The following is a 13,251-nucleotide window of genomic DNA, read 5'->3' as shown; positions in this document are numbered from 1 at the left end:
ACAGTAAGTTTATAAAAATATTCTGTTTTCTTACAGGGTTCAGAGATTTATGTTTTATAGCCTTAAAGTTCATAATACATACTCGTAATCTTCATTTTTTTCTATGAATATGTCCTGTGCATCTTCTTCCATTTGCTGTAGCTCAGCAAAAAGATCAGTAGTTCCACTTGTGTTAAAATTCCTCTGAATATTTTGACTGTATTGTTGGAGGCGCTTCCACAAGTCATTATAAAGCCTCAGCAATTTAGGGTATTCTCCTTCAAATGCTTGTTTCAAAAACATAGAGGCTGCAAAACAAAGCAATACACAGTGTGAAATTCAAACTAATTTTTTTGACTCATATAAGCAACCTCTATCCTTGTATTTATATCAATTAATGTTACACAGTGTTGTCTTAAGTTTAATATTAATAATTTAATATTAATTTCAAAGTGGCATGAGCTACCACATTAAATGCACTTGACAAACGTGTATCTAAAGTAGCAGCATAAAAGTCACAACTGGAAGACTAGACATGAAAAACTTACTTGTACAATAAAGATGGTAATCATGGTTGTGAAAAGTTTGGTATCAAACTTAATTATCATCATTCATTTAAAGGCCAAAGTGTGATTAGAACTCTAAATCTAGAGATTTTCTAATACTAGTTTGATGGAAGAAAAGTGTGAGGCTGTGCTACATTGAAGATATCCATTTAAAGCAGAAAAAGATAAGTCCTATGAACCAAAGGCTTCAGAAATGTGATGAGGGTAGCTTATGCTTTTGCACACAGTTCTTAAAACAAGGTACTTAACATGCAATTCCTAAACTTGTCAAAGAATGACAAAGCCAGAAGAAAAATCAGTATTATTTTCAGCTTGAAAGGCTTGCCACAAGTAACAGGAAATGAAACAAATGTACAACTGTTTTAGCAACTGTTAATCTTGACCTAACATCACTCATACTCTTTGGATTTCCCAATACATTAGGAGATTAACACTGTTCCATTCATTTGTAGGTTTTTCAGGTTCCAGACATCTGCCCCATTTCACCCAGCCTGTGCTTTCAACTCAAATATATTCTAATTTTGAATACTGGAGGATTCACATTATTATTATCAAGCACAGAGTTACTTTAGGTCATGAAGCTAAGTTTATAAAGACTGTCCAACCTCACAAAAGCAGATCACGATCTATCAGCAAACACTGTAAACTGCCATGAATTCCTATTTTTACACTATTTTTTCTGATATTATCTAAGCTTCCTCTGATCTATACAATCCAGAGTCTGACTGATGTCAGTTGATTCAATCACCAGGAATCTGCATGTTCAAAATGAACATTCTCATATAGATGCCTCATTTAAATAAAAAGTCTACTCACTCTAAACATTTTTTCCCCAAAACTCAGTTGTAGTAAAAAAAAAAGGTAAAGTAAAAAAAGTAAAAAATCAAGTAAAAAACATCATTCTCATTCAAAACCACCTCTAAATATTTACATAAAACCCATGTTTAAAAATAGCAAGTAATAAAATAGTTTTGGACAGATGTTAGACAAAGTACAGCTGACAAAATGTAAGAGTTCCCTCAGTTCTGTAATGTTGGTTGATCCCATTAATGATGTCACAATTTTATAATCTTAAAACTGAGTGCTGAAAACAGGTAGCACATGTTTGGTTTGAACACAGGAGTTTCTGGGTATGTACATTCTGCTGTTAAAGTAATGCATAAGGAAAACAGTAAAATTAATATGTTTTAACAGAGGATGAATAAATTTTCTTTTGGGATCATCTAGTTACTTAGCAACCAGTGAACATGAATCCACCAGTCAGTTCCTCAAAATTATGCTGCTGCTATAAAGTCTGGAAGGACCAAATTTTGAAGGGCCAATGCAATAGCTCAGATCAGAAAGATAAATGCACATCTTGTGCACTTTATGTGCAAAAGACTAATTTAATACACTGTATGCAAACGTGAAAGATACATTCATGAAAGTACCAAACTCACTCATGATCCAACTGCATGCTGCACTAGTATGTACTAGTAATAGAACTGTCTTATGTTTACATTATTTTTATTTAATATCCTTGTTTGTATCTGCTATCTGTACATATGTACAGAATATTGTGTATAGTCAGAACGGCAGCCATTTATTCAGACATGAAGTCTTATTCTTATTCATGTCTTATTCAGACATGAAGTCTTGAAGAAACTCAACTCCTACTTATAAAGGTATCCAAAAAATGTCTAAAATCAGATTTTTACAACTAATCAGTGTATAACAAGAAAAGACTGTAAGAATTGCTCTTTAAAATCAAATTACTGTTTTGAATTTGGCCAACCTCTTTGTTTTAGGAACTATAATGTACCATTCCAACCACTTTTACCTCCATGTAAAAATACGTTTTTATTATTAGATAATAACTACCTAATGAAACAGCAAATACTTCTTTCCGAAAATTCAACCACAGTTTAGGAGGATCGTCCTGCCTGGTTACAAAATCAGGAAGTTTTTAATTCACAGACCTTGTTCTGAGGGAACCACTGCTATAGTTCTGATAGAGGAGATAATGAGCGAAGGACTTACTGAAAAGAGAGATTCAAAGTAACTACAGAACACATTACACATCATTTATAGTGAATACTTACAGTCTGTTGCTGACTGAAACTGAGAGGAAAGTGTCTGAGTTACTGCAGTCCAAAATTTGTACAAAATATCAGACTGGCCATCCTGAGACAAAGGGACAAAAGAAATACAAGTTTCAAAACATATTCTTTTAAAAAAATCTTAAACAATGCAAATGCTTCCAGTCAAAGCTGCTCTTCATCATTGAGAATAAAAACAAAGTAAATGAAATCTGAGAAGTTTCTCTCAGATTTAGAGCTAGAAAAAGTACTGGAGGAAACAAAAACAAACGCTTTGGTCTTGTATCCAACGGAATATTTTCCTCCACATCTGACAGAAATGTTCCCAGTTCTCTAGGGGTATGAGTGCAGCCCAAAGCAGCACACCTCAGGAGACGTGTTAGAAAATCTCTTTGCACTGCAATGACCTTTACATTCTGTGGGGGTTCTCATGCCAGCTACATCACAGCAATTATTTCCTGCCATTAAAACATGCTGGCAAACTCCGACCAGGGACCAACACCACTGCATGCTGCTCTGCTGCACACAGAGTTCCTGTTTCTAAAAACATAAACCACATGAAAATACAGCAAACTTCACAGTTGACTCTTCACTGCCTTGTGCCAACAGGGCTTGCTGTCAGAAGTGGAAACACTGTTGCCAAAAGGACAGGGAGGTAATGGCTGTTTCCTTACTGCTCCCAACATCTGGCACTTCGGTCATGCATTGAAGTATGATTTTGCTTTCTGGTTTTTTTGTCCCTGTTTGCATGCTTGAAAAACTACAGGAGATGAGGATTGGGTATACTGTCCTGCCCACTACTTGGAAGACTGTCCAGTGTTTTCATGGGAAAGGGAAACTTGCTCTGAACAGAATAGTTTTCTTCATTGCAAGGTACACATGTCATCCACCGACCCTACTGCATACATTAACCAGTTTGACAAAATAACTCTAGTAATGATAATCAGAAAAAAAAAAGAGGAATATCATGTCAATTCAAATTCTGCACTGCCCAGTACCACAAAATGGAGAAGATAATCTATTAAATATAAAAGTCCAACTACTCTAAATTCACAGAATGCTTCTTGAACTGTCAGGTTTGGCACTGTGACCACTTCCCTGGGGAGCCTGTTCCAGTACCCAGCCCCCCTCTAGGTGAAGAGACTTTTTCTAATATCCAGCCTAAACCTCCTCTAACACAGCTTTAGGCCATTCCCTTGGGTCCTGTCACTGGTCACCACAGAGAAGAGATCAGTGCCTGCCCCTCCTCTTCCCCTCATGAGGAAGATGTAACTGCAATGAGGTCTCTCTCCAGTCTCCTCCAGGCTGAACAGACCAAGTGCCCTCAGCCACTCTTCATATGGCTTCCCCTCAAGGCCCTTCACCATCTTCATTGACCTCCTCTGGACACTTTCTAATAGCTTAATATCTTTTTAATATTTCAGTGCCCAAAACTGCCACAATATTCAAGGTGAGGCCGCACCAGTGCAGAGCAGAGCGGGACAATCCCCTCCCTTGACCAGCTGGTGATGCTTTGCCTGATGCCCCCCAGGACACAGCTGGCCATCCTGGCTGCCAGGGCACTGCTGACTCATATTCAACTTGCCACTTTGGGGTCCTGGTGGATGGCCCTGGGGAAAGCAGTGGCACTGCTTTCCAGCATCTCATTCTCCAGTCTGTATGGACATCCAGGGTTGTCCCATCCCTGTTGCAGAATCCAGCACTTTGCTGAACTTCATATGGTTGGTGATTGCCCATCCCTCTAATTTGTCAAGGTCCCTCTGCAGGGCCTCCCTGCCTTCGAGGGAGTCAACAGCTCCTCCCAGTTTTGTGTCGTCTGCAAACTTGCTTAGTAAAACTGAATTACCACTTAAGATGACAAAGGTCAAAAAATGCATTCTATTCACTTGCATTGACAGTAACATGCAAAGCCATGAAGGTGTTTAAAATTTCATCCATAAGCACGTACCACTGCATTCCTCTTGAAGATCTGCAAGTTCAAGCTCAAGTTGCAGTAAAAAAAAATTATCATCTTAAAGAATTAATATAAAACCTGGAAATCAGTCAAAAGAACACTGATACATTTAAAAGTAATAATAATAAAAAGTAGGATTATTATCACAAACTCTGTGATTACATGAGGAATTCATCCAATCCTACCCCTTATCTTTAAAGAAAAAGAAAAGAAAGATAAAGTTTATGGGTCATGGGTTAAGAATTGAGAGGGAATATCTTTTATGTTTTGGACTCATAAAATGTATGATAATTAACACTAAATGCTAAAGTACATTGGGATTATGGAAGCTCATTTTTGACTGCTTGAGGACAATAATGAATTCAGAAATTGAAGCAACTTATTTTATAGCTACGTTTGTATTTTCTATAAAATTGTACTTGACTTTCATAAACGGGCAAAGTAAAATTATTATATCAGAAAATTATTCAGAAGGTTCTCCACACAGAATCTCTTTTTTTTGGGTAAATTTATTGCAATAGCATAAATGTGAAATTACTTCTTCATTTCACAGTTTCAAATTTAGAATGTGAATATTACTAAAAAGAAATAGCATTTTGCATTAGTTATAGATTAATTAGCTTTCATATTCTCTATCCCAACCTGGAAAAATGTTTGCCTATTCAGCATGGTAACTCAATTCAAATTCTAAATAATCAAATGGAGGCGGAAAAATATTGACAGCGCATTTTCAGACAACTTTTTTTTCATTACTGTAATCGCCATCTACATCTCTGTCACAGTCTCAGCAAAAAGCCCAATGATTTAAGGGCCCAGAAAAAAACCCAGGTATGTACCCTTCCACATTGACATTCCTGTCTGAGCTGTCCCATTCAACATGGTAACAAATAAGAGTAACATACATGTGATGACATTTAATGTTACAGTGAAAATATTTAACTTTTGTATATACCTCCCTCTCTCTATATATTATAAGTCAGACACACATACTTATGTTGTCATGCACGTATTTGCATAGGTAGCCACAGCCATACCACTTAAGCCTCTGCCCATTAGCTTGTGTCTTCTGACCCGGGCAAATGGTGTTCATTAACTGTATCAGAATTCTGTAGTGAAGAAGGACCTCATGTCTCAGCTAGACAACTGTATTATGTACGAGGAGAGAGAGACAGGAAAAGCTACATGGAAAATTCAAGTAACATTTCATACTGATTGACTACTCAGTCAAAAATGTTCAGGGGCAAAAATAATTAATGTCCCAGTTTTGAATCAACTAAAACTACTATCTACAGAGTCATTACTGGCTGCTTCTATAACCTATGATACAATATTTCACTTTGGCCAGTGCTGAGATGCAGTCTCTCTGGAGGTGAAATATAGCTGCTGATTAATAGCACCAAGAAGACCATGTAAGAGTTTGTGGCAGAAACCAGAGAATATTGTTGCCTACGCATACACCAGGGGGTATTTAAGTGGGTGGACTGTAGCTACCAGAATTGGAATACAGCAAGGCATTAGCATGAGATACTCCTGCGGGAGTAAGAAGTGCCATATGTAACCATGAGCATCCAGAAACAATTTATTTTTTGTTTAAATCTGTAATTTCTTTTTCTTACGCAATACTTCAATATATTACTTTTTAAACTACTTTTAAGTGTGTCTCACTGCTTATTTTTTAAATAACGTATTCTAATAGAGATTACATCGACGCCTGTAGTTGACAATGAAAATTATAATTTAACTATTTAAAATGTAAGGTGCAATACCATTGACAACAATCAATACTAGTAAATGACACAAAAATGGCAGCAAAGGGAGCGTTTTTCTCCAGTTCAGCAGAAAATTAAAGGAATGCCCCTTCTACTGGACAACTTCTTCAAGGACTTAACAAGATAAGCAGGATGAAGCTGGAAGAGAAACAGTCAGTATCACTTCCCTAAAATGTACACAGCCAACCTACTGGCTCATCTTAATGTCATGGAAAGTTTATAAGCCTTCCCCTATGCTTCATATAGCTTTGTGAGCAACACAGTATCAGAAAGTAACTGCTCTTTTGGGCCTTTCACTTTTAGAAAATGCCATCTAGCTAAAATTGCATTCTTGTCATCTTCCCATCTGCAGAGCGTTAACTAACGAATATGGTCCTCCTCTACACTTACACCAAATATCCTCACTGGTAGACAATGTATCAGAGCACTGAGTACATCCACATTAGTGATCCAACGTGTAATTAGGACTCTTACTGGTCCAAATCTGTCTTGTGTCTACACTATACTTGTCTTGCTGAGCACACTGAAGTGTGCTAGCAGACTAACTTCCACTATTCAAGGTATACTCAACCTCATAATCAGCTTAAAAAGAACAACTTCTGCAATCAAATAGCTTTTTGCAGCATATCATCATATTTTTGTAACAGAACCCACAAGGATGTACTAATATTTCTATCAATTAATATTCTGAGACTTTAAATCAGGAATTTTCCATTTCTCTTGCTTCTGAAAATGAAATAAAATTGAAAGATGTTAAATTACATACACCCCCTCCAAAATAAAAATGCTTGCTTTGAAATCTAGTCACAAGCAGATTAACATCTTGTGATACAATCCCTTGTAGCAGGAGCAGCTGACAAGATGAGTAATGAACTGCATCCGATTATCTTTTCAGCTCTGTAGCAATCATTTTCCAACAGCTTCCTATGCCATAACCAACAACACTGGAAAAAGGTCACTGTTCTGTCATATTCCCCCCCGCCCCCCATCAGTGTATGTGTTTAATAACACAGAGAACACATAAACCTTTGGAAGTTAAGAGGTACTGTTATCTGCTGCAAAGCTGTTTCAGGTGCACACTGCATATACAGAAAGCCTACATAAAACATCCATACATAATTGAAAGTCTCTCAGAAGGAAATTATTGCACTTCAGCATATAATAAAATGTTATTTCCTCTTTTCAGGCAATATGTTCTTTCTTCAACAAAGGAACCTTAACTGTAATTGATGGTATCTAAAACTCATGATGGGTAAGATTCAGTTTGACATATACATATTTTCCTCATCATGAAATACAACCAAATTAAATTTATGAACATTAATTGCAAGCAACTGTAAGACTATAATGGCAAACCAGAACTTTCCCCCCAAATCAGATCCATTTAACTCAGCATTTTTGAATTAATGGTACTATCTGTTCACAGCTTTATTTTGATCTCACAGCAGAGAAAATCTGCTCATAAATCATACTTTGCACCACCACAAAATGGTTGGGAGGTTAAGATCAGCCCCATAACTGGCTCCTTTCTAATATAAAAATCTGTTGTGAAAATGTTTCTATACCTAAAGTATACCTACATAAACTAATAATCTACCAACCCAAACGGGGAATTAAAAATACTGTTGCTGCTGTTCCTGTGCCCAATGACCATTTTATTCCCTAAAACTGATCAGCTGAGCAGACGCTCATATGATTTAGTAGCCCCTACGCAATTCCTTAGGAAGTGCAAGACAGCTTAGATCTGTCTTCCCCTTGTTAATTATTTTCAGAAATGAACTGAACAACTGCCCAGTAACATAAACTAGGACAACTCTCTGTCATTCTGACCTGCTGGACATCTGTCCACAACCAGGGAAATAGAAAGATGCTTTTGAAAGAGCTAGAGACTATAAGCACTCAGCTACTTTTGAAAATGTTATTTCTAGGGAACCCACTTGCATCTGTGTAGAGTGAAATAGAAAAATACAACAATCAAACTCCACTCTGGCCTATCCACTGCAATTTTACCCTTTTCCATGCTGTTCAAAAATTTGGTACTCAGTCACACACACTATTCACATAGGAATTACTCGCTCATGAAAATTATACCCATAAATCAGACAAAATATGCCCAGCAGGCTAGATCACAAACGGCAATGCATTTTCTCAACAGTGGGGTTCATTTTATTGTGTTTGTGAACTGGATAAAGTTTATTCTTATTACAATAACAGACGGAAGTAGTCCGTTTGACTTCCATGGAATACCCTATTAATGTAAAATTAAGAATGTATTTAAGTGCTCTGCTGAATCAGGGTCATAACCAACAATCAGTTAAAAATGTTTTTACCCTACATAGCTACTTCATTTCAACTATTACTATAAAGTTACTATTGTCAATACTCTGTGCAAGCAGTAATACTGTGCTATCTTCCTATAACAGAAGGGGGTTTAGATAAAATAATTAAGACTGTGTAATAATACTGCATAATGCCAGTGCCAGCAGACATTTAGACAGTGTTAGCTCATCCTGCTCTCTGTCCCAGCCCAAGAAGGCAAAATTGAATGTAGACTTCTTATAGGTGAACACAAACTAGCAAACTGTATTTTAAGATAAGGTTTTCTTAAGTAAATCTTTCTGTTGAAAAATAATAAAATTGAGTCTTCCCCCAATAATACAAGCAAAATCTAATATTTAATTGTAAAATTAAATGTAAAATGTAATTAAATGTAAAAATTTAATAGTTAATATTTACTTATTCAATAGTTTAACACTTTTGCTAGTCTAAGGCAGAAAAAGTCCATATTTAATAGATGCTAAATTCAAAGCAGCATACTGGCCTTTTAGGCAGAGATTTTAAGCTGCAAGTCAACAAATCACAGAGTGGTTGAAGTCAGAAGTGACCTCTGGAGGTCATCTGGTTGGACACCCTTACTTAAGCAAGGTCACTTAGACCTGACTGCTCTGGACTGTGTCCAGGATGTTTCTGTACACTTCCAAGATGGGAGACTCCACAGCATCCCTGGGCAACCTGTGTCAGGGCTCTGTCACCCTCACAGTATAAAGGTGTTTCCTGATGTTTGGAGGGAACCTCCTGTGTTTCAGTTTGTGCCCATTGTCTCTAGTCTTGCCACTGGGCACCATGAGAAGAGTCCGGCTCCACCCTCTCTGCTCCCTCCCTCCCTTCAGGTATCTGTGTACACTGATGAGATCCCCCCAAGCCTTCTCTTCTCCAGGCTAAACAGCTCCAGCTCACTCAGCCTTTCCTCACAGGAGAGATGCTCCAGCCTCTTCATCATCTTTGCAGCCCTTTTTTGGACTCTCTCTGGTGTGTCCATGTCTCTCCTGTACTGATGAGCCCAAAGTTGGACACAGTATTCCAGGTGTGGTATCACCCATGGTGAATAAAGGGAAGGATCGCTTCCTCAAGCTGCGGACAATACTTTGTCTAGTGCATCCCAGGATATTATTCACCTTCTTTGCCACCAGGGCACATTGCTAGCTATGTTCAACTGGTCGATCCCAAGCTCTTGTCTGCCAAGCTGCTTTCCAGCTGGGTGGTCCCCAGCACGTACTAGTACCTGGGGTGGTCATTTCCCAGCTGCAGGACTTAGCACTTTTTCTTGTTGAACTCCATAAGGTTCCTGTCAGCCCATTTCTCCAGTCTCTTGAGGTCCCTCTTGATGGCAGCACGACCCTCCGGAGCATCAGCCACTGCTCCCAATTTTGTGTCATCAGCAAACCTGCTGAGAGTACACTCTGCCCCATCATCCAGATCATTAATAAAGGTCTTAAACAGGAATGGACCCCGTATTGACCCCTTACGTTCACCACTGAACTCCTGTTATACTTTGATCACCACTCTCTGGGGGGAAATTATACTTGCCTATTAATTTTTTTTCAGTAGTCTTCATATCAGTAGTGTGTTGTATCACAGCACATAAGGAGACTTGTTAATAGTGTGAAGCGACATTATTACTCAGCTGTATAGATCTGAAATTTAGATTCAATGTTGCCTGCTTGCAAGATTATGGAAAAAGCTACAGACTGACAGAATTCATGTGCTAAACCCCTTCTTACTCACATGAAAGTAATTTGATTTCCCAGTTCAAAAAGTATAACCCATTTTTACTAACAGCTACTAGTAAGTTAATAAAACCACTGAACAATAGTGGGCTGAGTACCAGTACCATCAGAGCAAAGATATTAAAAGAACTGTATTCAGTTACTACACAATAATATTAATGCTGCATCCTGGAAGACTGATTTCAAGCCTCCTCAAACATAAAAACAGAACAGTTTACCTCATTTAAAAAAAAAATATCAAACTACTAATTAACTTTGCTATTATTGAAATGAAATGAAATGAAATCTCTTCAGCTCTGTTCTTAATATAACTATTTAGTATCTGACATTAAATCTAAATTCAAGGAATGAGAATGAAAGTACCCCCCTTATTCAGTAAAAGACAAGAATGTAAGAAGATGCTGAAAGGACATGTATTTATTTTTACAAATGTCTCTATTTCCTCCACACTGTAAATTTAGAACTTAATGAGTATAATTTCCCATCTGTGAATTATCATATTTGTGTGTGTCTAAAATAGCTATTTGAACATTCAAATAATAAATCTGACCCACTGATTCTAAACTGGCTCCCACTTCATGACAATCACTTCCAACTTATTTTTCCCTGTAGAAATTTCGATACTTTGAGTAGAATGTGAAAAACATCTTTATTGTGAAGCCTCTTTGAAATGTAAAACAATATAGTGAATATTACCATGCAGCTAGTTGCTGCAGGCTCCTGAAATCAGGCTTTGCATACTAATATATACAGTGTTTTCTATCTGTAATCAAAGGCTCCGCCGTAAAGAAACACGGGACTTGTGAACGTTGCTCTAAAAACAGTAGACATTTAAAGGACAGTCTAAATATTTTTTCCGCCAATAAAGCAACAATACAAATGATTTAACAATTTTGTACAGCAAGATCTTTTGGGACAGAAATAAGGAAATCTATTTGCACTATTTCTATAGCAACACAATTGCCAAATGTTAGACTGTGAACAAAAAGCCATCATCCTCAGTAGTGCAATAATCAGTAAAGAAACAGACAAATTCCAAGTGTGTTTTCAATAAATCTTTTCTATATTCTTAGTCAAGATTAAATTTCTTAAAATAAGAGTGAATTTAAATTTGTAATGTTGTTTACATTACACGTTACAGGTGAACAGATGTCAATAAATGGCACTGTGATTTTAAAAATGACCTTGATTTTTTTGTTTTACTGCAGGGCATAGAATTTCATTAAACTGGGTTGATCAGTTTATACCCAAGGTGTAATAGTTTCTAGACTTCCAGCAGTAGTGCAACATTTTAAAAAGGTCTCTTTATGCAGCTGAAAAAAAAAACAAAACCTGTTTTGCTTTTTTTTAAATATAACCTTCTTAACTAGAAAATAAAGTTAAGACTGTGCATTTTCCCAACTGGAATACTAGAATTCTTATGTGATTCCTCAGAAAACCTAATATGTAAGGAACAAAAATACTTAGGTATTAAACAGTGCCCTATATCTTCAAAACTACTTAAACCATTAATTAATCCTTCCATATTCCTGCAAGATATGCATCTACTGGAAGTAAATGAACTTAATGTTCAAAAGCCAGTAGCTACCCAAGGGATCTGACAGCTTTCTTCTATCCCAAGAAGTGATTTAGTATGTACAGCTTCAATTCCAACTATGCTTTCACCTTGACTACTCCATCCCTGCTCCAAGGATGAAAGGGTGGTTCATTACCACGTCCGTTCAGCCCGTAGCTGTTCAGGTAAGATTGACAAGAACGATGATAAAAGGCGGCACTTCAGGTAAATGTGTTTCTTTTCCAATGGCAGGCTGACTGAACACCAACCAACTTAATGATTTGCAGTCATCACCAATCTGCAATTTGCACAAACGCCACCAAAACAGAAGTGAAAAAGAAAGAAGGTCATTATTACCTCCTAACCCACACAACCTCCACAGCATCCCTTTTCTTCACAGCTGCATATTTCTGTCAGAGAAACAGAATTAAAGTTCTAGAGAAAGCGTAGTGTCATTAGAAAACCATTGCACAGGCTCTGACCCTCCCATGTGAATTAGAATCAAATTACTTTTAGTGTGCCTGTCTGGGCACACAGATCCATTCAAAATGAGAATCAGGACCTTTAACTGGTATGGTCTTCTTGGTTTTTTAAGAAAGTGCTCAAAAATCCTGCAAGTGAATTCCGCAGGGCAATTTCTAGGTCTGAAATAAAGAGTATCTTTGATATTTTGTGGATCAAAAGCCTGTTCATCCACTTGTGTTTAGATCTCCACAAAGTACCACACTATTCCTTAAATAACAGAAATCACAGTAGAAATGATGAGCAAGTAATCCAATTCTGCTCCTATAAAAAACACTGAAAAATAAATAACATACTTGTAATAATAGGTGAAAATCATATTATTTTCTGAATTCACATAAGGCAATAATTAGATTATTTTTCAATTTTTTCCACTTGGGATTATTTTTTAATTGGGTCAACTGAATGTGAATATGTGATGATAGACGTGAACAATTTCAAAGCAGCAACATTTTTTAACAAGTTTGGATGGGGAGGAGAAATAAGAAGGTGAAATGTAAGTGCACTCTGTCAATATACATCTATATTTTCCATTTATTTTCTTTATCTTATGTAATGCTGAGGACATTTCCTTCTGTATCGTTAACACCTCATACTGCCAGTGTTGACAACTCAGGAAAATAGCCTGCTTACTCACCAAACGTTCATCAGCAGAAGCAATGATAAGAGCCCTCCACAAAGTACATAATAACACTCCCTACAACTCTCAGCTCACTTTTTCACCCAGAGGCTTACATAAATGACAGGGTTTGTGATGTGCC

General features: G+C 37.0%; 1 protein-coding gene across 1 annotated transcript in view; it reads right to left on the bottom strand.

The window, feature by feature from the left end:
• Positions 1-13,251, bottom strand: part of COG5 (component of oligomeric golgi complex 5) — a 182,607-nt gene that overhangs the window by 46,316 nt on the left and 123,040 nt on the right. The window contains exons 11-12 of the mRNA XM_018068185.2: positions 2,627-2,708; positions 83-287 (exon numbers count right to left, since the gene is read on the bottom strand). Coding sequence (XP_017923674.1) covers positions 83-287; positions 2,627-2,708 — 287 coding nt within the window. The remainder of the gene's footprint in view (positions 1-82; positions 288-2,626; positions 2,709-13,251) is intronic.

Source organism: Manacus vitellinus, unplaced genomic scaffold (genome assembly GCF_001715985.3).
Source record: "Manacus vitellinus isolate BGI_N305 unplaced genomic scaffold, ASM171598v3 scaffold_13_pilon, whole genome shotgun sequence".
Classification (NCBI taxonomy): Eukaryota; Metazoa; Chordata; class Aves; order Passeriformes; family Pipridae; genus Manacus; species Manacus vitellinus.
Note: the sequence above shows the minus strand (reverse complement) of the source record. Positions and strands in the feature narration are given on the sequence as shown.